The 27,168-nt window shown below is 52.8% G+C and overlaps 3 protein-coding genes and 1 long non-coding RNA gene across 21 annotated transcripts in view; 2 read left to right on the top strand and 2 right to left on the bottom strand.

The window, feature by feature from the left end:
* LOC147376847 (uncharacterized) overlaps window positions 1-14,152 on the bottom strand; it is a 39,580-nt gene extending 25,428 nt beyond the window's left edge. The window contains exons 1-2 of the long non-coding RNA XR_015161248.1: window positions 13,930-14,152; window positions 12,963-13,066 (exon numbers count right to left, since the gene is read on the bottom strand). This is a non-coding gene — a long non-coding RNA (uncharacterized LOC147376847). The remainder of the gene's footprint in view (window positions 1-12,962; window positions 13,067-13,929) is intronic.
* On the top strand, window positions 1,376-10,969 carry CASQ1 (calsequestrin 1). The gene is made up of 11 exons (XM_086393580.1): window positions 1,376-1,829; window positions 4,068-4,152; window positions 4,901-5,001; window positions 5,208-5,319; window positions 5,661-5,734; window positions 6,085-6,215; window positions 7,546-7,591; window positions 7,961-8,015; window positions 8,236-8,336; window positions 9,138-9,212; window positions 10,395-10,969. The coding sequence occupies exons 1-11, from the start codon at window positions 1,551-1,553 to the stop codon at window positions 10,521-10,523; spliced, it is 1,188 nt and encodes a 395-aa protein (XP_086249706.1). The 5' UTR covers window positions 1,376-1,550; the 3' UTR covers window positions 10,524-10,969.
* Window positions 14,153-14,217: 65 nt separating the features above from the next.
* Window positions 14,218-24,772, top strand: PEA15 (proliferation and apoptosis adaptor protein 15). Its single transcript, XM_086393583.1, has 4 exons — window positions 14,218-14,360; window positions 20,892-21,065; window positions 22,416-22,571; window positions 22,718-24,772. The coding sequence occupies exons 2-4, from the start codon at window positions 20,894-20,896 to the stop codon at window positions 22,780-22,782; spliced, it is 393 nt and encodes a 130-aa protein (XP_086249709.1). The 5' UTR covers window positions 14,218-14,360; window positions 20,892-20,893; the 3' UTR covers window positions 22,783-24,772.
* DCAF8 (DDB1 and CUL4 associated factor 8) overlaps window positions 24,121-27,168 on the bottom strand; it is a 40,285-nt gene continuing 37,237 nt past the window's right edge. For 15 of the 18 annotated variants that reach the window (XR_015161247.1, XR_015161244.1, XR_015161245.1 and 12 more), the window contains one exon: window positions 25,122-27,107. Coding sequence is in view for 12 of the 18 variants with exons in the window: in XM_086393579.1 (XP_086249705.1) it covers window positions 26,991-27,107 (117 nt within the window). In the remaining 6 variants the exon portion in view is untranslated. Of the gene's footprint in view, window positions 27,108-27,168 lie in introns of all 18 variants that reach the window. The other 3 variants (XR_015161246.1, XR_015161242.1, XR_015161243.1) reach the window with 2 other exon arrangements.

Below are 27,168 nucleotides of genomic sequence, written 5' to 3' on the forward strand. Positions count from 1 at the left end.
CTCCTCTAACATAATTTCATGGTGCAAAACACATGCTTGCTCGCCAACATCAGAGATACCTCGGGGCAGGGATGGGGGCTTCTGACTTCCATCTGGCTAGCCTCTCTTTCGCCTCCCTTGTGCCTCAGCTTAGCTGTGCATGAGTCCTGGGTGGTGGTGGGGCCATGAAAAGGGTCCCTCCTTCAAGGTACCCAGAGTTGAACTCATCCACTCTGCCCTCACCCCCAAGCTGGGATCCAGGAAGCGAGAGGCCCATCCTCCCAGCTCTGCTTTGACGCTTAGTGCACAGGATTAATCAACATCCTTGGTTCAGGGCCCCACCTCCTCATGTTTCCCCAGTGTTAATTTTTTCCCCTTATTCTTTATACCTGGTCCTTTTTGTCTTGTCAAAGATGTAGGAATGAGTAGTCGCAACTTGCTTTCCTCGGAATCATTCATCCTGGGGAAGCCTCCTTTCCACCGTGCCCTAGAAAACTAGTCCCATAGGATCAGAGTAGAGAGTACCAGCAGGAGGCCGCAGCCAAATGACTCTCTCCTTCTCATCTCAGGGCTGTGGGCAGAGAAGCCCCAGATCCCCATCTCCCAGGGTGGCTGTGGGCCAGCACTTCACGTCCCACGCCCCGTCCTTCCCCTGCATTCTCCAGTTAGGAGTGTTGAGTGAAGCAAAGGAAACTGGCTGGAGCTGAGCCAGGGCTCCGGTCCTGGACACGGCTCCATCTTTTATTAGGGGAATGATCTCATCCTTGGTCTTGGTTCTTTAAAGGGAAGTGCAGGGGGTCTCTTTCCTGCAGCCTGGATTGCATTTGTACTCCCCGCCTTCCTCCACAGGATCAAACAAACAGGCTTGACCCAGAGGAGAGCCCCAGGTTTTAGGACTTAGAGGCAATACCGCACTTGTCCCTCCTTTACGAATGTATCACCAGTCCAACCTCTGACCCGGAATACAGCCCAGTTTCCCTCTCTGAGTACCCTCGCCCTCCCTCAACTCTCCCTAATTACCCCAAGCCTTCCCTCCCCCAGCCCCAGCTTCATTTACCTCCGACTCATCTCATCTTATTTTTAGCTCCAGCTTTTTCCTTTCTTAATATGGTGATGAGCTCTTAGGCCAGTGTGGGGACAGGGGCTGAGGAGCCCTGGACATGGGGTGCGGGGGAGGGGAAGGAGGCTCTGGGAGCCTGGGTGAGAGGTGGTGGAGGTAGGAGGATCCCGGCCCTTGTGGAGTGCCCTGGCCTCAGAAGGTTATCCGTCTCCCCTGCCAATCCTGGAGACATATTTAGACGGGACCAGGTGGGGGCCGAGGGGTGCCAACCTCAGGGGCAGCTCCGGTTCCCTCCCCGCCCCCTGCTCCTATCCCTCCTCTGGCCCTTTTTCTCTTGGCTCTGTCGGCAGTTTCTCCAGGGCCGGCAGGGTCCTCTGTCCACTGCTCTGGGCCATTCCCCACCCCACCCCCACTGTGAGCCCCCAACTCAGGATTTGGGACCCAGGGGCCCCTCCCTACTCCAGCTAACCTCTTCTAGACGAGACGCTCCGACTCAGACCCCACTACCTCCATGAGCGCTGCAGACAGGATGGGGGCCAGAGCTGTGCCCGGCCTGCGGCTGGCACTGCTGCTCCTGATGGTGCTAGGGACACCCAAGTCAGGGGTGCAGGGGGAGGAAGGGCTCGACTTCCCTGAGTACGATGGTGTGGACCGTGTGGTCAATGTCAACGCAAAGAACTACAAAAATGTGTTCAAGAAGTATGAGGTGCTGGCGCTGCTCTACCACGAACCACCCGAGGATGACAAGGCCTCACAAAGACAGTTTGAGATGGATGAGCTGATCCTGGAGGTGAGTGACAGGGTCTGCAGGCTGGCAGAGCAGGCCCAGCCCCTCTCTGGACCCCTCTCTCCTACAACGCCACGTGGATCTTTGAGGGTGGGACTGGGGGGACCGGCAGTGCAGCGGGATCCTGCTTCCACTAACAGGACACAAGTGGCATATGACCTTGGCCAAAAGAGAGAGAAATTCAGGAACCCCAAAGTACCCCTGTAGCCAGGCAATGTTAGCAAAGAGGGGAGCTGCAGGGAGAATCTCTCCTCCGTGCTAGAGGAGGCTGGCAGTACTAGGTTTGGCTAGGACTGGGGTGACCTTGGGGGCACCCCAAGGCGGGTGCAAAAAAGGAAAAGAGAGTTTCTTCATGGGAAGGAGAGGAATTGCCGTGCACCCCCAAATCTACCGTCCTAGCCAGAACGTGCCTGTTCTCTATACACTTTAGGGGCTGCACTCCAGAGAGTTCCAAACGGTATAAATATAAATGTCATTGACATTTTATTTGCATGTTTTTGTTTAGTCGCTAAGTTGTGCCTGACTCTTTTGTGACCCCATGGACTGTAGCCCAGCAGCCTCCTCTGTCCATAGGATTTCCCAGGCAAGATACTGGAGTAGGTTGTCATTTCCTTCTCCAGAGGACCTTCCCGACCCAGGGATGGAACCCACATCTCCTGCTTGGCAGGCAGATTCTTTACCACTGAGCCATCTGGGAAGCCTGCATGTCACTGATTTCATAGCTAAAGGTGTAATGGAGCCCACCATGCCTCCCACTGGCCTCTCAGGCCCCTCTCTCCTCCCCCATCCCATCTGCCCCTACTGGATCAAGCTGGGCACGCCGACTGGAAAATTTTTGTGTTTGGAGGCGGCTTCACCATGCCTTCCCCAAATTGTCTTTGTGGGAAGACTCTCCTCACCCGCTAGCTGACCTCAGGCATAAAGGAGAGAGGGCCTATTGTTACAAGGAAAAAAGCCCGTGTTCATAAATGATTGGAGACTTGGTCACACAGCCCTCCAGGAGCCGGGATGTGTTGGAGGCTCCTTGTCCAAGCTGCTGCAGCCCCTCTTCTAGCTTGGCAGCACAGAGAGGCCCCAGCTTGCCCAGAGCTTGGAGTATTTCAGGGCAAGACACCAGGATTGCAGGCTCTCATTTCTGTGTGCCCCTGCCGCATGCTGGAACCTGCCATCTGATTAATGAGCTGAGTATTTTTATCCTGAGTGCTCAGCATCCCTGGCCATCCACCTGCCAACCGTCTCCCTGCCCTGTCCGCCTGAGAATCTGAGCACAGACTCAGGCACTCAGATGGGTAAAGGTGGGGGGTAAAGCTGCAAACTGTGCCCAGTGCAGAGCGCATCAGGGTCAAGAGCCTGGCAGGTCGGGGTGGGGTGGGCGGGGCACAGGGACAGGGGCCTAGGGCTGACACTCCATAGCGTAAGGACAGGCTGAAGTAGATAGTGAAAAGCCAAGTCCCACTCCATTGAGGAAAGCCGGGCCTACTTCACCTCTAGTCTCTCTCTCTGTTGGTCTCTTTGCCTCTGCGGGTAACCTCTCCCCGCTCCTCAGCAACATGAACAGACCCATTACCACCCTCTCTCTCTCCAAAATTCTCCCCACTGGGAGTCACTCAGAAGAATCCAAGGGACGCAGAACATCACCCCCACACTGAGTATGGCCTTCGTATGGAGGACAGGGCTCAGCTCTGAAGGAGGGAAGGGCCTCAGGCATTCTGAAGATCCCTCAGTATCCCTAAGGAACCCATAAGCACATGTGCAGTGCCTTCAAGTTCAACGTAATAAGCACATTGCAAATGAGCAATGGGCTTCCCAGGTAACTCAACGGTAAAGAATCCACCTGCCAAGCAGGAGACGCAGATTTGATCCCTGGGTGGGGAAGATCCTCTGGAGAAAGAAATGGCAATCCACTCCAGTATTCTTGCCTGGGAAATCCCATGGACAGAGGAGCCTGGTGGGCTACAGTTCATGGGGTCCTAGAGTCAGACATGACTTAGTGCCTAAACAACAATAAATGAGCAGTAAGTGTTCAAGGATTAAATTTGAACCAAAGACAAAAAAAAAAAAAATGCCCAGCGAGGGGGCGGGTGGCGGGTAGAAGGGAAAGTAGAGATATCTTGGATCCTGGAACAGTGTCAAGGTCTCATAGTCCCAGAATCCCAAATGACCCAACTCAAAAGAACGAGATGGGAACTAGTGGTTATTAAGACTTTCAGGGGCTGATTTTAACCCTAACTCTCCCTTCAGTTGGCAGCCCAAGTGCTAGAAGACAAGGGTGTTGGCTTCGGGATGGTGGACTCTGAGAAGGACGCGGCTGTAGCCAAGAAGCTAGGTAAGGGTAGGAGGAGCAGGAAGCGGTAAGTGGCAAGTGAGGAAAGACTCAAATTTGCAGGGGTATGGCTGGGGGTTCCAGGCTCTCCGTTATTCCTTACAGAGAACCATGCTCAAATCTCAGAGAGAGGTGGAACTGGCCTTCTTTGTACGTACCCAAAAAACAGGGCTACGGGCTGGAGGAAGGGGGTAATCAGGGAACACGAGTGCGGCTGGAGAAGCCTCCGCAAGCTCCTCTTCCAACCCCTCCCCGACCCGCAGAGCTGCGGGCCGGATGTTACAGCACCAGACGCCAGGGGGCAGCACAGGCCGAGACCGGACTCCGGATGTGGATGGGGGAGGGGTGGTCAGTAATGAAGTCATCCGGTCAGTAATAGCAGAAGGTTAAAGGGCCCGGGCTGGGAACTAGCAACCTGAGTTCTCAGAGGCGGTAAAAGGAATATCTGTCCTTGGTTATGGCAGATAGAGAAAGGGAGACATCTTGCTAGAGTCTATGTCCCTTTGTCCTCCCCTAGCACCCTCTGGAGAGCCCCTGGGGCCAGACTAGCCACCTAGGCTAAATCCAGGGGGCTGGACCTCAGGGATGTAGGGGCTAAGAGGCAGTGGAGGTGAGCAGGGCCGGGGGCAGGGGAGGTGAAGGATGGGAGAGAGGGTCCAGTGGGATTATGGAATGGGCTGTGATCCTGGATTTGGACCCTCGGATCTGTGGGAAGGCTGGAATCATGGCCTACCTCTGGCTTCCTGCCTAGGACTGACTGAAGAGGACAGCGTTTATGTTTTCAAGGGGGATGAAGTCATTGAGTACGATGGCGAGTTTTCTGCTGACACCCTGGTGGAGTTTCTGCTTGATGTGAGGACCCCTTGGACCTAATGGCCTTGCTTAAAGACCTCATGCCCATCCGACCAACTCCAGCCTCACACACAAACACACACACAGAGGCTACAGAGAGCCCTTCCTCCCCAACAGAGAGCCCCTTTCTCCCTGATCCCTCTCCCTGTCTCTGCCACTGAGTTCAGAGATTCACTCTCATTCCTTCAATGTCCTTGCTCTTCCAGGTCCTAGAGGACCCTGTGGAATTGATTGAGGGTGAACGAGAGCTGCAGGCATTTGAGAATATTGAAGATGATAACAAACTTATTGGCTACTTCAAGAACAAAGACTCAGAGCGTGGGTAACCCTCAGACTCCACTGCCCCCCCACGCCCCACTTCATCTGCCCTCCTCCCTCTCCACCTCACCCACTGGCTCAGACCCCTGCCCCATCACCCCTCTTGCCAGGGTGGGTCCAGCGACTGCTCTGATCTCCCTGCACTCTGTGTTTCCCATACAGGCACCAAGGCATTTCCCTTCCCTGCCCCCTCACCACTCTATCTACTCTCAGAAAGCTAGAGGGAGTGGGTCTCAGAATGAATCCATTTGCCAAAGAACTGGGGAGACAGAGCGGAGGCAGAGGTGGCTCCCTGGCAGCCCCTGGTGGCCCCAGAGACTGACTCTGCATTCCCTCCTCAGATTACAAAGCCTATGAGGACGCCGCGGAGGAGTTCCACCCCTACATCCCCTTCTTCGCCACCTTCGACAGCAAGGTTCTCCTCCCTGTGGCCACCCTGAGTCTCCCTCACTCCTGTCAGCTGCCCTCCAGACCCCCTCCCAGAATCGATGGGGGACCTCCTCCATCCTTACACACTGGTATTCCCCACCCTACCCCACGCCGGCTTCCTCCACTCCACAGATTTCAGAGGATCTAACCCCTCTCAGGTTCAACCGAAGCCCAGAGAAGTTAACACGTGTCCAGTGTCACAATGGCAGTGACAAGGGCCCAGGTTGTCTGACTCCCTGTTTGATACTGGCTCCCCCCCTAACACTCTCCATTAATACTGCTTCTCCCCCTGACTGCGTGTCCCCTGCTCCAATCCCCCATCCCCTTCCCCAAAAGGTGGCAAAGAAGCTGACCCTAAAGCTGAATGAAATTGATTTCTACGAGGCCTTCATGGAGGAGCCTGTGACCATCCCAGACAAGCCCAACAGCGAAGAGGAGATCGTCAACTTCGTGGAGGCACACAAGAGGTAGGGATGGGGGGAAGCCCCCGAGCAGGGCGGGCTCCTCCTCAGGAGCATGTCTGAGAGATGGGCTGGGGGAAAGGCAGCTGAGCAGGAGCCTGGTCTCCCCTGGAGACGAATACATCTGCGGGGACTAGTGCTCCCTGATGCACTGATGGTTTTGCACAGTATTTTGCACCCCAACACTTAGCCAGAGCCTTACACACAGAACGCGAACATGAACGTGAAGTCGCTCAGTTGTGTCTGACTCTTTGCGACCCCATGAACTGTAGCCTACCAGGCTCCTCTGTCCATGGGATTTACCAGGCAATAGTACTGGAGTGGATTGCCATTTCCTTCTCCAAGGGATCTTCCCAACCCAGGGATTGAACCCGGGTCTCCCGCATCGTAGGCAGATGCTTTACTGTCTGAGCCATTACACACAGAAGGTGCCCCATAAGCCTGTACAGTTCACTGTGATGTGGCCTGAGACCAGTGTTGAGTGCCTGTGGTCTGCTAGGAACGCTGAAGTGCTCTCTTTCTTATTCTTTTTAATCCTTTAACAACCTCAGTTAAAGAGAGTCCACAAGGAGTGTCAGAACAGGGATCCTAAGCCAGGTCTGACCCGTGTTCTTTCCCACACATCGCCTACACCAGTGGTTCTCAACAGGGCTGGAGGGCGTGGGGAGGTAGGGGGACGATTCCGTCCTCCAGGGGATGTTTTGCAATGTCTAGAGACACTTTCGGTTGGAGAGAGTACTACTGGTGTTTAGTGAGTGGAGACCAGGGATGCTGCTTAATATCCTGCAGTGCACAGGGCAGCCCTTCCACAACAAAGAATTATCCGGCCCCAAATGTCAAATGCTGAGGCTGAGAAACCCTGCCCTACACTCACACAGAATTCTCTTCCTTCACAGTCCTCCACCACTGCGAACACCCATTCATCACTGAGAACACTACTTACCGTCACCCTCCCCCTCTAGATTACGGTTCTCTCCCTCAGGGCAGAAATATGCTGGCCTCACTCAATTCTGTCTGCACAGCACCTAGCACAGCGTTTAGAACATCTCCAGCACTCAATTTGTGAAAGAATGAATGAACATCCAGATGTCCAGTTCTTTCTCCCAAAAGTCTCTTTTCCAGTCCCCTTGCCCACCCTCTGCTCTCCCACCTGCTTTAACCATGCAATGATCTGGGCCTGGTGCCCGGAGCTTGGTCTTTTCCAGATGGCTTGGTTCTGGGCTACAAGCTGTCTGTGCCCTAGGCGTGACCCTGTGGCAGCCTCTGCTTACAGGGATCTGCTGGAGCCAAGGGTGTCCTTCTTGCCCGCTGAGTAGTGCCTTTTTCTCTCTTCTAGATCAACCCTGAGGAAGCTGAAGCCTGAGAGTATGTATGAGACTTGGGTGAGTGCCCCTGGATGGGGCCAGGCCCGGGGCGAGCATGGGAAAATTCAAGGCCTGGGAACATCTAGTCTTGCTGCTCCTCATGTCTTGCTTGTGGGAAAGACAGTGCACCAGCCAAGGTTGAGGGTTTCTGTTCTGAAGAATGTGTCAGGAGCTGGGGGACACACTTAACTTGATGACGATGACAAAAGAGGAGCCCTAAGCTCTGGGGCTGAAGGGTTTGCTAGAGGAGTACGGGTGACAAGAACATACCTGCTTCAGAAGCTAGACTGCCGCAAGACTCAGGTCCAGGGAAGATCTAGGGTCTGTTCTGGGCTCTCTAACTTCAGGGAGTATAGCTAAGGTCTTCCTCCCCACACCCCTCAACAGGAGGACGATCTGGATGGAATCCATATTGTGGCCTTTGCAGAGGAAACTGATCCTGGTGAGGAAGGAATACTGGGTTGGATTTGGGATGCGGGGGCACTGGTGAGACGGGGAGATGGGGTATTAATTAGAGAGTAGGCTTTTAACACGCAAGATGTGTTTTCTCAGAGCATAGTTTACAAGCTAGACATGTGGAGCTATGGGATGCGGGCACAGAGAGCTGGACTCCAGATTCCTCTGTGCCCCGTCACATCCTTATCACCTGTGTTCCCTCCAAGATGGCTATGAGTTCTTAGAGACACTCAAGGCCGTGGCCCAAGACAACACGGACAATCCTGATCTGAGCATCATCTGGATTGACCCTGATGACTTCCCCCTGGTAAGAATCGTCACTGGGCACTGCTGTCCTTGGCAGGGCCTTAGCCTGGAGCATGTCCTGAGGGGGTCTGTTTCAGAGTTCCTATTCCCATCTCCTAGTGGAGGACCCTAGTGCATGCTCAGGGGCACTAAGGGCATCCTCAGAAAGAGGACACAGATTGGGACGTGTGGGAACAACAGGATTCCCAGAGCAGAGGCTGAGCAGGTAGCTCAGGTGCCCAGGGGCACCTTTCTCTTTCTAGAGAAATCCAGAGTTTGGGGGAGCAGGGGCACATTAACCCTGCGTGTGGGTGTACATAATCACAGAATCAAAGCACAGAGATTCCATGTCTCAGGGCATGGCTCTGTTACCAGCAGAATCCCCAACACCTAACCTTCTTTGTTGAAAAGAGAACTAGATAAACAAACACAAGTGTGAGGACCAATGGCAGTCACTGATTATAACTACCTTAGAGATGTGGGAACTGAGGGCCAGGGAGAAGTGACTTGCCCTGAGTCACAAAGTCAATCAGTAGCAGATCCAGGATCAGAGCAGGCTTCCTATCTACCAGTAGTTTTCTTCAGAAGGAAGTGGCCAGTGTCCCCAGCTGATGCTCCTGATACTCTCCTTTTGGTATATCTACTCTTTCTTCAACTGCTTAGTTCTGCCCATTCCCTTCAGGGACTGTAGCTGGACCCATCGCCCACCCACCACGGGCTCACAGTGTCCTCTGTCTCCTCCTCGTTGGCCCTCACACGCACCCTCCTGGACTCAGGTATTCCTAGCTTCCATTAAGTTTTACCATATGTGGTCTCTCCACAGCTGGTTCCATACTGGGAGAAGACATTTAACATCGACTTGTCAGCCCCGCAAATAGGAGTCGTCAATGTTACTGATGTGAGTTTCCTTCCATCATCCCTGGCTGACCTCCACCTCTGCATCCCAGCATAGCTAGTTCTCTGCTTTGCTAACTAGGAATTGAGGGCCCTTCCCAGAGGAATCAGACCTGCCCAGTCTAATGGCTGGAAAGAGGGAAAGATTCCTGCCCTGAACACACTCCTGCTTCTATCTGTTGGACTTTGGCTGCTCGTCCTTCAAAGCCCAGTTCAAATCCTCTCTTCTCCATGAAGTCTTTCCAGATCTGCCATTTGGAATCATTTTCTTCCTCCCAGAGCCCATTTGGCATTGAGAACATGACTTTAATACGGCTATTATGTATCATGTGTGTCTCTTTCAGTAGTCTTTGAGCTTTTAGAAGGCAGAAATATCCTCTTTCACATACATCAGATGCTTTAACATTTGTTGAGTTGAATAGCTCATGGTCTGCTTTCATGTAATTCTCAGTCTAAGTGGTGAAGTAGGTATTCCATTAACCACCAGGCCAGATCTGATCAACTCTATAACAGAGACACAAATAAAATACCAGGAAAGCACAGAAATCAGTGACCTCTACCTGTGAGTCAGAGTGGGTTTACAAGGAGTAGAGTTTAAAGTGGAGTGTAAATCAATCATACCTCACTTTTTAAAAATAAAGAATAAATTATTTAAATCTAAAAAATTTAAATACACTTAAGTTCTGTGAGTGAAAATTATGAGACATTATTTCCAAACTGATGGAAAAGTTACTGCAAAAGGTCAAAAAGAAGGAAAATGAGTATCACGCCTGGGAAAAGGCAAGTCGGATTTTATGGCTTGAGAGTCCGGAGATCTCTGAGGATGATGCCAGAGAAGCAGGTTTTGGAAAGTCTGGAATGCTAGAGATTTTCTGACTTTATTCTCCAGGCCATGAAGAGTCACCAGTGGTTTTGCATCAAGGGCATGATACAGAGGTCTGTTTTGTGAAGCTCAGCACAGCAAGAGCTAGTAAGAAAGACCAAAGGGAGAAGGTCTACTTGCTGACCCAGCTGTTCTATTCCCACTGTCACTGTTCCAACCTAGACCTTCATCTGGACACTTTTCCTGCCCAGGGACAGATGCAGAGAAGGGGACAGAGGATGTACAGAGTCCAGAGAGTGGGAGGACAGGTCTAGAGACCTGAGTCAGGCTTAGTTCTGATCCCTGGTCTGTGCCATGTCCTAGGCGGACAGCGTATGGATGGAAATGGATGATGAGGAGGACCTGCCCTCTGCCGAGGAGCTGGAGGACTGGCTGGAGGACGTGCTGGAGGGTGAGATCAACACAGAGGACGACGACGAAGAAGACGACTAGTTGCCGTGGCAGCCGTCTCCTGGCCCCACCCGCTCCCCTCCTGCTCCCCTCTCCTTCCCTGAGCTCCTCCAGGGACACTAGATCGCGTCCTCTGCCATGGGGCTTGTTGGGGTCTGTATGCTAGGTGCTGAGATTTCCCAACACACCAGCTCAGCTGTCTTCTCTCTGGCTCCTGTTCCCTGTCCCACTGCATCCCAGTATCAATTGTTTCTTCCGTCACTCCCTTCATGCTTTCTTGTGACTCCCCCCTTGCCATATCCATGGGTCCCCATCTCTTCTGTTCCCCCCACCTGAGCAACTCTTCCTTACTCTCTCAAGTCCTCTGTCCTTCTGATTGTCCTGTCCCTGGCCAGGGAGAGTACTGTGTTTGGGGCTGAACTTTAGCAATCTCTTGTTGATGTATTTGGGTCAAATGAGACCTCAATAAAGGATCTGGGGCAACATTAGCAAGTGTCTGCTGATGAGGTCTCACCCCTACGGCAGGAGGAAGGCAGCTAGAGGGTGGGGGATTTAGGTGTGGGTACCTTCTTAGGGGACTGTGATCACAAGGGGGTGGGGCTCTTCCCTGCAGACAGTCATCCCAGAGAAGGTTGGGTTATTTATCTGCTGCAAGTCAACAATGCTTTTCTGAATACGTGGTTTTCCTCCAGCACCACTGTCAGGCTCTGGGAGAACAGAGAGTGCTGGGCCTGTCCCTGCTCTCCAGCTGATTAGTCTCACTGGGAAGTCAAGACAAGCACACTAAACAATTGAAGAAAAATACAAAGCAATATATAATTAAGTGATTATGTGCCACTTGATAGCATCCTCCCTTGCAGCTCTTATTTGAACAGCAAGATTGAGCCCAAATAACACTTCCTCGGTGAGGCCTTCCCAGAGGTGGCCCTTCCTGCAGCTCCCTCCTCTGGGTTCCCACCACACTCTCTCCATCCACCTCCTTCCACCTGTATTCTAATGTCTGTCCTTCCCACCAGACTGTGAGCCCTTGAAGGAAGGAAGGACCCCAGGCTTTTTCTCTGTGTCTACAGGATTTGGTACACAAAAAGTCCTTAGTAAATGTTTGTTGAAAGAAGGAACAAATGAATAGAAAAGACTCAAAAAAGAGAGATGAGAATGGGTTTTGATGGCTTCATAAAGGAAATGAGTATTTTCTAGGTCTTAAATGAAGAGTGGAATTTACTGGGGCAAAGGAGTTGGGGAGGAGACATTTCAAGTGGTGAAAACATCAAAAGCACTGGCAGAATGTGTGTGCCATGCTAGGGGTAGAGAGGAGACCACACAGACAAGAAGAGTTCAAATGGTGGCTGTGAGGTTGGTGTGCATCCAGGGCTAGGTCGCAGAGGTGTCCTGTGAGCTAGGGAGGAAGAGCAACATGTAATCTGGCAGTGATGAGCAGGATGGATAGGGGGAAGGAAGCTGATGGAGATACCAGAGGCAGGGAGTCCAGCTCTTACCAGACTGTTACAGTAATCAAGTAGAGTTGGAAGAACGTGGGCTGGAGCAGTGGTCAAGGGAATACAGAGGAGACCTTTTATTTTGTACAACGGGGATTACCCCAGACCTGGGGGCCCACTGGCAATCCTGGCAGGAAGGACCCACATTCTCTCCAGCACAGGCCCAGGCTGGGGTAAGTGTCATGGAGTCAGGATTTGGTGTGAAGGACAAGCAACTGAACAAGCCCATAACTAACGGATGTTACAGTTTTCATAGTCTGAGTATAAAGGCATTGCTGGACAACTTAAGAGGATGTCTGAGTATGGATGAAGGAGACCTAAGGTGAGAGAAGTTTTCACCCTCCACAGACAAATCCAGGAAGTCTTCCTGGAGATGGCGGCAGAAGCATAAAGTAGAAACCACCTATTCATCCAACTTGTACCCATCTGCTACTGCTACCGCTAAGTCACTTCAGTTGTGTCCAACTCTGTGCGACTCCATAGATGGCAGCCCACCAGGCTCCCCCGTCCCTGGGATTCTCCAGGCAAGAACACTGGAGTGGGTTGCCATTTCCTTCTCCAATGCGTGAAAGTGAAAAGTGAAAGTGAAGTCGCTCAGTCGTGTCTGATCCTCAGCGACCCCATGGACTGCAGCCTACCAGGCTCCTCCATCCATGGGATTTTCCAGGCAAAGTGGGGTGCCATTGCCTTCTCCATGTACCCAGCTAATAAATGTTTAATACATGGTGCGGGCACTAGGCCGATACAAAAACACTGCAGAACCTACTCTCTAGCATAGGTCAGTGGAAAGCCCCAGACTGAATGATAGCTCCCATGTTTTAAGCATCTATCTGTGCCAGTCACTAGGGACTTACAATTTCTAAATCTCACAAGAACCCTGTGAGACAGACATCAGTGTTCCCATCTTACGCACAAGGACACTGAGGCTCTGAGGCAACCTGCCCAAGAGAGGAGCAGAGCCAGCATGAAGCCCGAGTCCCCTTACCTGGCTGCCTCTGAAAGACCTGGATCTTTCACTGACTGTAGACAAGTCATTCAGTTTTTCTGAGTCTCAGAGGTGGGTCAACAAAACAGGTTTTGGCCCTACAACTTAGAACAAAGGAGACATATGCAAAAGCAAATTAGAATATGTTACTATCACAGGGGCAGTGACAGGGCACCCTGGGGAGAGGATGCCATAGCAGAGAGAAGGGCTGTGAGGCCCGAAGCAGCCAGCCTGAGCCTCTTCTAGGGGAAGTGTAGTCTCAAGAAAGGAGGGGCCCACCTGAGGCTTCCTGAGGGGTCCCCTGCTGGAAGCCAGGTGAAGGAACCGAGGCTGGTACTGAGGTGAAGCCGGGGCATTCCCGGAGGTGACACAGACACTGATGGGGCTCAGACCTCATCAGCTGGCTCTGCCAGAGTTGAGGAGAAACCCTTCAGGCTGGAGAGGAAAACAGGCTTTTCTAACTTCTTCCTTCCCTCTTGCAGTCTGCCTGAGAATCTGAGGGAGGAAAGTCCCTAGGGTCGAGGGAAGTGAGAGCTGCCATGCTGGGCCTGGGCAGAGGGGTAAGGCAAAGAGACAGAGGGAAGCACGGCTCTGCAAGTTGTCTATATTTGCATGCTGAGCTCATTGCTGCTCTTTTTCTCCCCAGAAAATAAAATTACATCACGATGCAGGGGGGAGGGGGAAGGCTGGAGGGTGGTATATTTGGGAAAGGTGAGAGGAACACAAGGGGGAGGCCGGCATCATCCTGGAGAGAGAAGATCTGTAACTCCAGAACAGGCGAAGAAAGCCCCCACTTTGCTTCTGGACTCCACTCCTCCCCCCTCTCCCACTTTCAAGGTGGATAAATCTGAGTGGTCATTTACTACGGCTCCCCTGACCCATAAAGGGAAGAAAAAGGTTTTTTCAAACACAGAGTCAAGCAGCTAAAAGGATCCAGAGGCCAAAGGCCTTCCAAACTCTAACTTACTCTTTGCCGTCCAGGGTCCCAGCCACTGTGGTCACCGAAAGGTCTAAGGGGAGGTGTGTGTTCCTTTGGGAATAATTAAATCTGAGAATGGGGGTTCGCTGCTTAGGGGAAAAGGCAACGTCACTAGTCCAGTCCTCCCTTACTTCTGCCCCCATCCCGAGTCTTCCAGAACCCCAGCCCCCTCCTGCCTCCCCTCCCCCTCTCCCGCCCCTCCCCGCCCCCCGCCCCTCCCCGGCTCTGACATCACGGGCCGGCCGGGTGGGGTGAGGCGGCGCCGGGCTTGGGCTCAGGCTCCGCGGGCGGAAGAGGCGGCGGCGGCGGCGGCAGAAGCGGCGGCGGCGGCGGCGGGAGCCGAGGAGGAGGCTCCAGACGCTGCTCAGGAACCGGGGACGCCAGAGTGCCCGCTCCCCGAGCGCTCAGCCCCGGAGGCGGTGAGAGGGCCGCGCGGGGACGTGTCGCGGGGAGGGGAGGATCTGGGGTCTGGGCTTGGAGGGGCGTCGATCCGGGACGCCTGGGGGCAGATGCGGAGCGTGGGGGCCCCGGACGGGTTCGCTCCATGTCAGGCCCCACGGGCTCCGTCTGTTGGTGTGCTCGAGCGCTGAGTGCGTACTGGAGGCGGCGTGGCTCCGGCCGCCCGTTCCACGATGAACGGCAGTTTGGGAGTCGGACCGGGGCCTGGGGATTGGGATGCAGCCTGCTTCCCGCCCAGCCGACTCTACTGGGCCGCCAGCTCCCGCCCCTCCCTCCCCTCCTCTGGCTTCGGACTCGCCTCGGCTGGCGGTCTCCCTGCCCAGCCCTGCCTCAGTTCCGCCAGCAGCCGCCCCTACTCCGAGGGCTTAAACCCGGCAGCTGGCACCACGTGCCTTCATCCAGTCTCTGCACCTGGGAAGAGGTGGGGTTGTCGAAAGCTAGTCCAGAGGGAAGGAATCGGGAGCTGGAGGGTGTAGAGGAGTGGAGTAGCTAACGTAAAACCTATTAATTTCATATAATCCGTGTCAAAACTGTCAGGGACACACACACACCTACAAGGGACACGCCAACACACACGGTGACACACACGCATGTGACTCTTACACACATCAACTGCACACAGCAAATCACAAACAGCCAGCCCTGCACTTGGGCATCCAAGCCCCCACCTCATCCCCACTGCCTCCCATGTGCGAGTCTCCTGGAAGAATATCAGTTTAACAGGACAGCTGAAGTCCACCCTGATTTTCTGGGTATTTTCTCCCAGCCCTAGGTTTCGGATTGCCCCTCTTTAACAGTGAAAAAAAAAATGGTAGAAAATCCTGGTCGCATTCCAGGACAGGGAGACAGGATCTTGAGGGTGAGTGAGGCTGCTACTTTGAAACTGGGTGAGTAGTGAGGGTAGGGGCTGCTGGTGGCCTCTCTTGCTGGGTCCATTTGGAGCTTAGGGTGCTGGGAGTGGCTGGCTTCTGGGCTTCTGAGTGGCCAAGGGATGGAGGAGGGGGTGGAAGAAAGGGAGAGGGAGAAAAAGAAGAAATGAGTATGAGTCAGCCAAGGATGGAGCCCAAGTCAGAGAGAGAGAATGAGGGGAATGTGTGTGACAGGCAGACAACATCAAGAGAGGGACACAGGGACAGAGATACAGTCAGGGAACTGGGAGAGGAAGGAAGTGAGAGTCAGAGATGGTCAGAAGAGCGGGGAGAGTGCTGGGGAATGGATTACGGAGGCCCAGAAATTAGGGAGGATGAAAGCAGGGTGGTGGTGGGACCACTGGGAGTTAGGGGAAACATGCTGAATCTGTATGTTTGTTTCCCTGTGTGTCTGGCCTCCAGGCTGTCAGAGCGATTAGCTTTAATTGCTCTTCCTTTGTGGTTAAACACTCCATTGGGGAAATTGCCAGAGATGCCCTAGGCTGCTGGCTGCCCTGGTTGCCTACTTCCTCACTTCCCTGACACCTGTGCCCATCATGTGTGCATGTATTGTCATGCACGTATAGGACCAGTTACACCCTGTCGTGCCATCCCCTCACTCTCTTAACAGTGTCACCCACTGTGCAGTGGCAGACATCACTAACCTGTGTGCAAACTTATTTTCTTTATAGCAGGGACACTCACTCCTTCCTAGTATAGCTATAATAGTACAGTAGCTCTGTGTATTAAAATGAGGACACCAAGTCACAGAACCCAGGAATACTAAGGTATTCTTGGCTACCACCAGGTAGGATAGGATGAAAGCCCATTTAAAGACCAGGGACAGAGGTAATAGATGAGGAAGAGATAGAGATGGGAGAGAAATACAAGTAGAAAGAGATAGAACCAGATGATTAGAGAATAGCACAGCCCCACTCCCTCTCTCCTGCCCTGCCTGATCCAATGCCTGGTATCTCCTCTTGCTCTCATCTTGGGTCCAGGCTTTCTTCTCTTAGACTAAGGGCTAGAAGCTTCACCCCTTGTCTCTGTACTCAGGCGTAACCCATTTTGCTTCTTGCACTGAACATTGGGAGGCTGAGGTGTCCTACCTCACCCCCTCATTCCGAGGCTGGCTCTGGAGTCTTAGAATCCTCTTCTTCCTACTTTATAGATATAAATGCATCCCCTGCGCCCCACAAAAAGTTGAATAGAAGCTAAAGGGAGAAGTCAGTTGTGTATGACTGTAAAGGGATAATTAGGGATGGACTGCAGGACTGCTTGAATTTGGGGCCCAGATCAGACTTCACCTGGCACTTTCCCACCCCAGCCCTCTGCTTTGCGGTGATTACCACCCTTTCAAGCCCAGGCAGTAGGACTGACAGACACGAGTGCCTACAAGCCCCCTTCTGCCTGCTGCAGGGATCTCCAGGTCCTTGCAGCTCCCCTCAGCTTAGGCAGCTGCAGCAGATGTGAGGGAGGGAGGGGGAGCAGACCCTAATCCCAAGGCTTCTTAAATTTACTGAGGATTTGGAACCAAATGCTAGGGAGTGGGGATGATCATGAATTAACGTCCAAATGCATAGAAATTCTTGGGGTGCTGCCACCTCCTCCAAAGGACGTTTTACCCCAATTTGCCAGACTTCTCCAAGTGCCCCCAGGGCCTGCCTCTCCCTCCCCAGTGCCCATGGAGCACCCACCTGTCATGTTCCCAACCACTACCATCCTAGAAGGTCAGAATCTAACCCTTACCTCTTGCTCCTCTCCCTCAGCATCCTCAGTTGGTTTGACTTTTGTCAGGGCCCCACCTGCAGCCAGCTGAGGAGGAGAGGGAGGCAGGAAGGAAGGTGTGAGGAAGCGGTGAGCAGAGCACAGAATGATCTGGGAGGGAAGGGGACTGACTTCCTGGCAGCCTCAGCTCCGGTTCCCGGTTCCTGCCTGAGTATCCTGTCCCAAGAATGGCCTCCACCCAGGCCGCCTGGTGTTCCCTGGGCAGCCTCTGCCCTGTTCCAGAGATCAGGAGGACTTTCTGAGCTATGGGGACAGGAGAATTCTCTATAGGCCCTTTGGAATTCTGAATCTTGGGTGAGAAAAGCAACATGGAGAGTGGAGCCAAGCTTCTGCCAAGGCGCACCCATCATGGCCAGACTACCACTGAATAATGGTTGACCAGGGAGACTTGAGAACCAAGTAAGGAAACTCCCCCCACACTTCCCTACTGTTGCACCTGCTGCCACACCCAGGCCTGGGCAGATGGCTGTCTGCAGGGAGGCAGGCAACCAGGCTGCCTTGCCCAGCTCCCTCACGGGGCCTTTCCCCTATCCTTTCTGTCTCTTCTTACTCACCATTCCTCACATCCCTCCCATCCAGTGGTGTCATTGTCCTGACAACTCGGGGGGGGGGGGGGGGACCAGAACTGAGGTTGCCATGGTAACCGCTGAGCTCAGGGCTGCAGCCTTCTCATTGTGGACTCTGTGCTCCCTGTCCCCTTCGCCGCCGCCGCAGGATTCCTCATTTGCAGCCTCAGTCTCTCCCTCTCCCAACCCCAGTTTGCTTCCTCCGTACTGTAGGCCCCCTCTTACCCTTCCTCTTTTCTCTGGATGTAAGCTTGTGATTATCTGCCTGCTTTCACATACTCTCAGCTGGTCAGACACACACACACACACACACTAGACCACATACACTCAGAACCACTCATCCAATGTTGGCACATACATACCGTTACCAGAACATCCACACACACCCACAGATAGCAGCACCACCTCCTCCCTGCGCCTGTGCCCACACTCAGAGCAGCACCCACACAGGGTTCTGGTGCACATACCTTCCCACCCCATTTCTCTTAGGGGCCTCCTCACATCCATTCCACTCTCACAGAAAGGTCCTAACCTGCCGCCCCCAGGCTTAATACACATTAATCCCTTCCCACCTACCTCCCCTGTAAATCTGCACACACACACACTCCCTCCTCCCTTCCAGGAGCTACACACACACCACACACACACACACCCCTCCCTCCCAGGAGCTACACACACACAAACTCCCTCCCCCACTATACACACTCCCTCCTCCCTCCCAGGAACTACACACACACACACAGACATACCTCTCTCCCAGGAGCTATACACACACACACACACACACACACCCACACCCCTCCCTCCCAGAAACCCCACCCCCCCCACACACACACCTCCCTCCCAGGAGCTACACACACACACACCCACACCCACCTACACCTCCCTCCCAGGAGCTACACACACACAGACACACACACACACACCCTCCCTCCCAGGAGCTACACACCCACACCCACACCCACCTACACCTCCCAGGAGCTACACACACACACACCCCCCTCTCCCCGCACCCAGGAGCTACACACACACACACACACACACACACACCTCCCTCCCAGGAGCTACACACACACAAACGCCCTCCCCCTCCCAGGAACTATACACACTCCCTCCTCCCTCCCAGGAGCTACGCACACACCCCTCCCTCCCAGGAACCGCCCCCCACACACACACACCCCCCTCTCCCTCCCAGGAGCTATACACACACACACACACACACACACACCTCCCTCCCAGGAGCTATACACACGCACACACTCCCTCCTCCCAGTGTATCTCTCATTTACAAACTCTTCTTCCATGTGAAAGCAGGGCACCATGATCCTAAAGTCTGTCCCATTTTTGAGCTGAGGGCTTGGTCTCAGAGTCTCCTCAGTGGGGGCAGTCTTCTTGAGGGCCTCCCGCCCACGCTGCCCTTTTCCTTTCTGCTCTTTTCATGCCCCCTTCATTCTTATCCCCGTCTCTGAACCCTGTCCCCGTCATTCCCTTGTCTCTGTACCCCTCCTCCTGTCCTTGGATTATCAGTGCCTGGGGCGGGGGCTGAGCTCCAGAGCCTGCTGCTGTGACCTAGATTTCAGGGCGGAGACGGTCCTGGTGCTGACAGTCGGAGAGCGCTGCTCCTGGCCCAGCCTGGCAGGGCCACCGCTGGGCCCTTCTGTCTGGTTGCACCTGGGTGTGCAAGTGAGCATGCATGCAAGTGCCTGCTTCTCTGGGGGTCATGCTGGCCCTGCCGCCTGGCTTATTGTGTGTTTGTGTCACGGTGCCTGCCACCAAGGGAGGCTTGTTTGTTCTGGTCCAAGCAGGGGGCTGGGAATGGGGCCTGCTGGGTCCACACCCCTTACGATATGGTGGCCATGCTTCTCCACCTCAGCTTTCCTTCACATAAACAGAAAGAAGGAAATGGGCTGTGTCAGCCAGCCCCTTTCTGCAGTATTTCTAGCCCATTCTTGGAGAGATTTGTGGGCAGTTTCGTACAAGGTCATCTCCCTCCTTGCTCCACCCCTTGGTCTAGCTACAGACTGTTTATGGCATAACTTATTTTTGTAAATGCTTTACTTTTCTAATTACAAAAGAAATACAGTTCTAGGGGGGAAAAATCCCCTTTTTAAAAACCTACCACTAGAGTTGTGTATTTTATCAAATCCAGAAAGTTCATTCTAAGGTCTGGCCTTTCTTCTGTCTGTCTTAGTCATAGTCCCTGTCTTAGTGGAAGGAGGGTCTTTGATATCCTCTCCCTTTTCACCCAAGAATCATGAAAGGGGCATGGGGTGAAGGCCTAAATGAGATCCAGCCTTCCCAGCTTTGGGGAGGTCATGTTGAAGGTAGTGCCAGCCGGATGTTGATGGAAGCATAAGTGGCAGCCCCCTTCCTGCCAGACTTTCCCAAAGCAGCATCTGAACCCCTTCCCCCTGCCACCCAGCCAGCCTGAGAACTGGGCAGGGGGCCAGAGCCAGCCGCTTGGTATTCTTGGGCGCGGGGGCTGTAGGCATAGCACAAAGGCTAGGAGAGAGGGTTGTGTGGAGGTCTGGCAGCCATCAAGGGAGAAAATGGGCTCTACAAAGGTGGGGCTGTGGCCCATTGCTTTACCCTCCCCACCCCCACCCCGATGACTGAATACAGGGCTGAGCACAGAGGGGCCAGGGGACCATTAGACCAGGCAGCTAGGCATCTATCCAAAGATGAGTCACTAGTGGGGTAGTGGGGAGTTGAACTGAGGGACCCCATTTGCTTCTGGAAAAGAATAGGAGCTAGAACATGAGCCCCCCCAAACAACCCCAGCCCCTTTTTTTTAGCTTCTTACTGCCACAGCAAGCCTTTCCCTGGTGGTAGTTTTGGAGTGTTTTGTTTTTTGACAGGGGGAGGGGTTGCAGGTGGGTGGGGCAATCTGGGTGAGAAAGTCAGGAGCAGGTTGCTATGGTAACCGCCTCCTCAGTCAGGGAGCCGTTGCCAGGGTTACTGTTACAGGGAGGAAAAGGAAGAAAAAAGATGGTGGGAGAAGGAGGTGTGATTTTTCACTCTAGACTTGAGCCTGGTCCCTAGCTTTCCAGTTACTTCCTGTCTGCTCCTATCTCCTTGGGGTCTTCCTTTTCTCCCTCCAGCCCTGGCCTCCCCAGCCTGAGTTCTGGGCACATGCCTGGCAGGGCTGAGGAAGTGGGCAGTGCCAGTGAGTGAACCAGATCCTGAAGCTCAAGTTCAGCGTCCTGTCTCCTTGTTCCCCCAACTCCAGTCATGGCCGAGTACGGGACCCTCCTCCAGGACCTGACCAACAACATTACCCTTGAAGATCTGGAGCAGCTCAAGTCAGCCTGCAAGGAGGACATCCCCAGTGAGAAGAGTGAGGAGATCACTACTGGCAGTGCCTGGTTTAGCTTCCTGGAGAGCCACAACAAGCTGGACAAAGGTGGGGGAGGGGGCCACAGGCATCTGGCCATCAGCCTCTCAGGCTCAGCTCATGCAGCAAGTAGAAATCAGACCTGCTGTACAAAGACCTCCTCTCTGACAAGGCAGGATGACAGGAATGCTCGAGGAGAGGAGACTGGCTCTAGGGCAGTGGTCTTTACATTCTTCATGGTTCCCTTGTCAGTAAAAATATTAATTCAGTAGATGTTACTCAGATCCTACTGTGCTGTGCTACTATCACATATATAATAGAACATTAAAGTAGAAGTTAAAAGCGATAAAAGTTTAAAACCACAAGTTCTGTCATTTTCTTGTCTACTTTTAGAGACCACTGCCCTGGAAAGGGCTTTGGGGAGGAACTGGTGTTTAAGATGGCCCTGAAGGGCAAGAGGGATTTCAAAGGTAGGGTCCAAAGGAAGCCCTGCTAGGCAGAGGGACACAGTATGTTTAGAAGTGGCTGGAAAGGTGAGTTGAGACTGTGCTGTGGAGGGCCTTGAGTGATGCAGCATTTGATAGGTGAGGTCAGTGACCTGAGGGCCCTTTCAGAGATGAACCTGTAGCGTGGAGTATAGGGAGGCTGAAGGAGGACATGCTGCACTCAGGAGACTACTGCAGTGGAGGCGAGGAGCCAGGCAAGAAGGCCTCGGCAGTCTCCCAGAACTGGCCAATTCACACCATCCCTCTGGTCCTGCCCGTACCTTCTTGTTCACAATTACCCTTCTCACTAGGCCCAGAAATCTCTCCCAGGTTGTCTCAGATCCCACCCTTTCAGTCCCACTTGGGCTGCGAGGAAATTCTGAGGCATGTTGTGGTTTTGTCGCTAAGTCATGTCCTCTGTCCCTGGGATTTCCCAGGCAAGAATACTGCAAGGAGTTTGCCATTTCCTTCTCTGGGATCTTCCAAGTCCAGGGATCGAACCCGAGTCTCCTGCATTGGCAGGCGGATTCTTTACCACTGAGCCACCAACCAGCAAAGCCCCCATTCTGATGCTTACTTGGAGGAAAAGTGGAACAGGGACAGGGTGGATGATGGGTATTTGGAAGGCCAGTTCATTTTCTCTGCTCCCCTCCCCTCCCGTGTGGAACCTGGTATTTCACCTAAATCTCACATTCTAAATCTGTAATCTTGAAACTTAACTGATTAATGATCTGTCCTTCCCGGGAATAGTCAGTCCTCTGTACTGTTTTTCGCCCTGGCTTTCTGTTCCTGGCTTAGTTACCCCTCATCTTCCAGGGAGGCCTCACTCTTCTGGTGGAAGCGCTCAGTCTCCGTTCTTGAAGCCCAGTCCAGTAGTGTAGGGGAAGCTGACAGCTACAGTCTAGCTCTGACCCTGTCTCCTGCCTTCCTCTAGACAACCTCTCTTATATCGAGCACATCTTTGAGATCTCCCGCCGTCCTGACCTCCTCACTATGGTGGTTGACTACAGAACCCGTGTTCTGAAGATCTCTGAGGAAGATGAGCTGGACACCAAGCTAACCCGTATCCCCAGTGCCAAGAAGTACAAAGGTAAGAGGCCATGCCTTGAATGTGCACCTCTGCCCCCCCACGGACTACCTGTGCAATACCTGAATTTGGGGAGGACAGAGGCTCTGTTAGCCTGTCTGCTGTCTCCCATGACTTCTGTCCCTGGACATGTGCCTTTTTGCCCTCAGACATTATCCGGCAGCCCTCTGAGGAAGAGATCATCAAATTGGCTCCTCCACCGAAGAAAGCCTGAGCAAGGGGGAGGAAGAGGAGGAAGGTTGGACCTTCATCAGACTACTCTTTCCCCATCCTGCAGGGGAGGGGCAAGGGCAGCCCTCCCCCATCTACCCACTTACTAACCTGGTCCTAACCCCTTACTGTGCGCGTGTGTGTGCGTGTGCGCACGCTCTGGCTGTCTGTCTACATGTCTAGCTCATCTAGTTCCTCCTCCTTGTGAGGGGATGGGGGTCAGGGGCTGGGGGTGGTGGTGGGGCTCAGTTTCCCCACTCCAGGGGGAGTTGGGGGCTATTTCTATGCAAATAGAAATAGACACATTCTCTTACTTCCCTTTCCTCCACTCTTCCCCCACCTCCAAGTGTGGGAGCAGAAAGGACCTGTGTTTTCCTACATTGAGGAGGCAAGGCAAGAGAGAGGCATGGGAGAGTTGGGTGAATCTAATGAAAAGCAGTGAGAGGAAAGATGAAGAAGCCACCCAACCCCCACCTGGCAGGGGCAAAGAGAAGCCAGAGTTTGTGTTTGTACCCCAATGCTGGACTGGCTGAGGAGTCCTGTTTCCGACTGTTCCTCAGGTTAGAGGGCCTGGGCACCAGCAGGTCCCCTTTTGCTCCCCTTTCATAGGCCTAGGGTGGGTGTGAGCCAGGGACCTGAAGAGAGAGATCACTGGATCCTTTCCCGGCCCCCAAGTTCAAACCCCATGAGAACCCAGCACTAGATTCCAGCCCCATCCCCCACCTCTGGAGAGACAATGCTGGGAGCAGACCGACCCCCACCACTGAGCCTGAGGGGATGAAGGCAGAGAGGAGTCCTCTTTTCTACTCCTTTATTCCTACTCAGACTGTTGCACATACGAGCCTTGGGAGTTCCTAGAATAGAAATCCTTAGGTTTTAATTCCAGTCCTGTTTCCACCTACAGAGTCCCAACGTGGTTATTGCAGGCAACGTTCCCTCTCTCCGTGGTCTAGAAGCCCCTCCCCCAAGGTAGAAAGAAGGGAAGAAGCTAACTCCAGTGTTTCCGTTGCACTGATCCCCAATTCAGTCCAGGAGGGGGCTTGGTAACCCCTCTCCCTCAATATCCTGGCACCTTGGGCTTGTGAACGCCTCCTAGCCAAATCACTAGAGTACAGTGACCCCAGCCTCCTGCCTGTCCCGAGTGAGCCCTCCCCACCCTGACCGTGCTAACTGTGTGTACATATATATTCTACATATATGTATATTAAACCCGCACTGCCATGTGTACCCTTTTTCTGTGGTGTCTAGCATTAACTTATTGTCAAGGCCCGGGCGGGGGTGGAAGGAGAATGCCACAGTGAAGGGAGTGGCAGAGTCAAATTGCTATATAGTCGAAAAAGAAAACTTTTTTAAACTTTAATTTCACATGCAATCTCAAGAGACTATTTAGAGAGTTTAAGTGAGGTGGGGAGCTTTTGGGATGTTGGGAACAAAACTTCAGTGGGAGGGAAGGGCTGGCTGTTGGAGAGGGAAGAAGCCAGACTGGCTGGAGAGCACCCTCTACCAGCCCAGCCCAGCCCAGCCTGTCCCCTCTGGCCACTGCTGCGGACACCTGCCTTAAAACATACACCTCGAGTACTCCACAGTTTTGCCTTAAAGGACCTTCCCAAGTTTCCCCAGCCCTGTCTGGCTTTCTCCCTCAAGGAGAGAGAGATACTTGTAGAATTGGGAGGTGGAAAATGAGCATGAATTGTCCTTCCAAGCCAGGATACGTTATGTGAGATGGAGTCAGAGAGAGAGAGAAGGGGGGAATAAAGAGGCTCTTCAAAGCGAGGCTTCCTTTGAAGAGAGGAGAGGATGAGATGAGAGAAAGGAGACAGGGTTCATTTTCAGCGGAGTGTAGTAAATTTCTCTGTAAGGCAAAATAATCTAAAAAGACTAACCTGCCCTCCTACCCCCATACTGCTGTGAGACTGCCCCATTCTCTGCTCCTCTGTCTGCAGTGTGCACGGCCTTGTTCTAACCCTGGAATAAAGGTGATTGATTGTACTGTACCTAACTGATTTTAGAATTTCTGTGAGTGACCAAGATTTTGGAGACTTTGGATGACTGGGAAGGGAGGGAGAGCAAAATTTACCCCCAAATCCTTAACTGCAGCCTGGAACAGAGGTCAGGAAAATATCCCTAAGTAGTATCTCTCCCTTCCCTCATCTTCGAAGTATCACTGAACTGTGAGGCCTGTTCCACTTACACAGTCTCCAGCTGGAGCCCAACTGTTGGAAACATGGATATACCAAGCTGGACTTCCTAAAATTGTAAAACTAAGGTCAGGCACCATACTGAAAAGGAGCAAAAATAGACCATCACAAGTGAATGGCTCACATATCACACACAGAGCAGCAGTCAGGAAAAACAAAAAAAAGCTTTACTGAGAGAAAATACACAACAAATTCCAGAGTGCATGGTTTCAGCCCACTCCATCACCCTACCAGCAATAAGAACACAGACCACTCACAGCCACCACACATTCCCTACCTCTGGAAGGAAGTGCAGCAGCTAACATCTGGTCTGAGAGCTGCTAGGAAAAGGGACAGGAGGAAGGAGTGTCTGGGAATTCCATCCTTTCACTCTTCCCTTCCTTCCTGGCCTGTTCTAGTGGAATCTGACTGTCCCAGGATGCAGAATTCCTAGCTGGGAACAAACAAATAGCAGCAAAAGCATTTAAGGGCAAGAATTCAACTGGGACTTTCCTATTTATTGACCACTGACACAACAGATGTCTGAGCCCCAGCCACCTTAATCACCCCTTAGATTAATGCCTTGTCCTTCAATCCCAAGATCCGGGAAGGTGGACAAGGTAGAAAGTCGAACACAAGAGGTCTTTCCCTGTGCTCTTCCGTTAGGAGGGAGCTGGTGTGAAGCTGGGTAGCTTAAAGACTCAAGCAGATCAAGGTCAGAGTGAGTGTGTCTTCTGTCACACACGGTACTAGGAGAAATGGTCTGCAGTGGCAGGACCCTTCCTGAAGTCATAGTTCAGTCAAGTTTTAAAGATAAGCCAGTCTCTGGCTAGAAGAGCCATCCTAAGAACCCTTACAAGACTTAAGGAGAGGTAGGATATCTGGGGCAAAAAGCTGAAAGGAGTTTTCCTCAACCCTGAAACCATGGTGGGAAAGCATGGAAGGGCAGAATTCAGGATCCTTCCATTCCTGAGCCTCCAGGAAACCTAAAGAGTTAAGCCCCAATCTCCAATGGCCATGCACAGAGGGTAGGCTGACCCCAGGTGACACCTCCATACCATTACTTTCACTCACTCTCTCCTGGAAGTCCCTTTATTGCAGTCATAGAGAATATATAGGTATTTAAACTTTGACAATAATGTTAACGGGATACATCCAATTTTGAGTTGCTTTTTAATATATTTATAGATATAAAATTAGGCCTCTAACAGTGATAGGGACAGGGAGATTGCTGCCACCAAACAACTTTTTTTTTTAAAGTAAGAGAAGAGGTAACATCCTTCCTATGCTTCCACTTCTGCCCCTCCTCCCACCTCCCCCCAACCTCCCTCACCAGACCTACTGAGGGGATGATGGGATAAAGAAGAAAGTGAAGGATACATAATCAAGTGCAAAACACTGTGATAAGTTCAGAGAATGAATGGGGTGGAAAGGAAAGTGAAGAGTGTAGGATGGTTAGGGACTCTTATTAAAAAGACTTCCCAGAAAGACAGGATCCTGGGATGGGGTTGCTCGGGGGTGGGGGGCAGGCGGGCGGAGAAAAACAACGCAACTGTCATAGACTTTTAAAAAATAAAAGAAAATAAAGTCAAAAACCTAAACCAAAGAGAGTGTGGCATTTCTACCACCCCCAGTCTGGCCCCTCGGTACTGAACAGCCAGTTATCCCCCCACCCGCCACCCAAGAAACAAGGGAGACCAAAGAAAAGGAAACCCCATTCCCTACCCCAAACCAGTTAATAAAATAGGCTCTCCCTTCCCCCCCAAAAAGGGTTTGGGGAGAAGCCATTTCTGCTGAGTCCTATGCACCTCTCCATGGAGCCCCATTCCAGGGCTCAACTCCCACTCCTAGACACTCTCTGTAGGTTCACTCCCCTCTGGCTTGTCCTCCTGGGATGTCTTTTTTTTTTTTTTTAAATCTAAAGCAAAAAAGTCCAAAGTGCGTTTCTGCTGAATGTTAGGGCCTGGCACAGGAAAGGGCTGCCCAGGCAGGATTGGGTTGGCAGCCCCAGCCCACCCCTCCTGGGTATGAGGCCTCAGGATGGCATGCACTGCACCCGGTCAGGACCCTCCTCCTCGTCCGATGTGTCTGAGGAGCTGGGAGACTCATCAGAGTCGGCGTCTGTGGCCCCAACCCCAGGTTCTCGCCAGCGCTGTAGGATGGGAAAGGCTTATTAGTAATTTCCTTGGAACAAGGTCAAGCCTGTTAGGCCT

This window comes from Bos grunniens, chromosome 3 (genome assembly GCF_055505025.1).
Source record: "Bos grunniens cultivar Pamir isolate PY7600 chromosome 3, Bosgru_T2T1.0, whole genome shotgun sequence".
Classification (NCBI taxonomy): Eukaryota; Metazoa; Chordata; class Mammalia; order Artiodactyla; family Bovidae; genus Bos; species Bos grunniens.

Bases quoted from the DNA above. Each gene is read 5' to 3' on its own strand.
- CASQ1 (XM_086393580.1), top strand. From the start codon at position 1,551: ATGAGCGCTGCAGACAGGATGGGGGCCAGAGCTGTGCCCGGCCTGCGG. The intron at 6,216-7,545 runs GTAGGGATGGGG...TCTCTCTTCTAG, and splicing joins TTCGTGGAGGCACACAAGAG to ATCAACCCTGAGGAAGCTGA. The intron at 8,337-9,137 runs GTAAGAATCGTC...GTCTCTCCACAG, and splicing joins ACCCTGATGACTTCCCCCTG to CTGGTTCCATACTGGGAGAA.
- PEA15 (XM_086393583.1), top strand. From the start codon at position 20,894: ATGGCCGAGTACGGGACCCTCCTCCAGGACCTGACCAACAACATTACC. The intron at 21,066-22,415 runs GTGGGGGAGGGG...GCCTTCCTCTAG, and splicing joins CCACAACAAGCTGGACAAAG to ACAACCTCTCTTATATCGAG. The intron at 22,572-22,717 runs GTAAGAGGCCAT...TTTTGCCCTCAG, and splicing joins CAGTGCCAAGAAGTACAAAG to ACATTATCCGGCAGCCCTCT.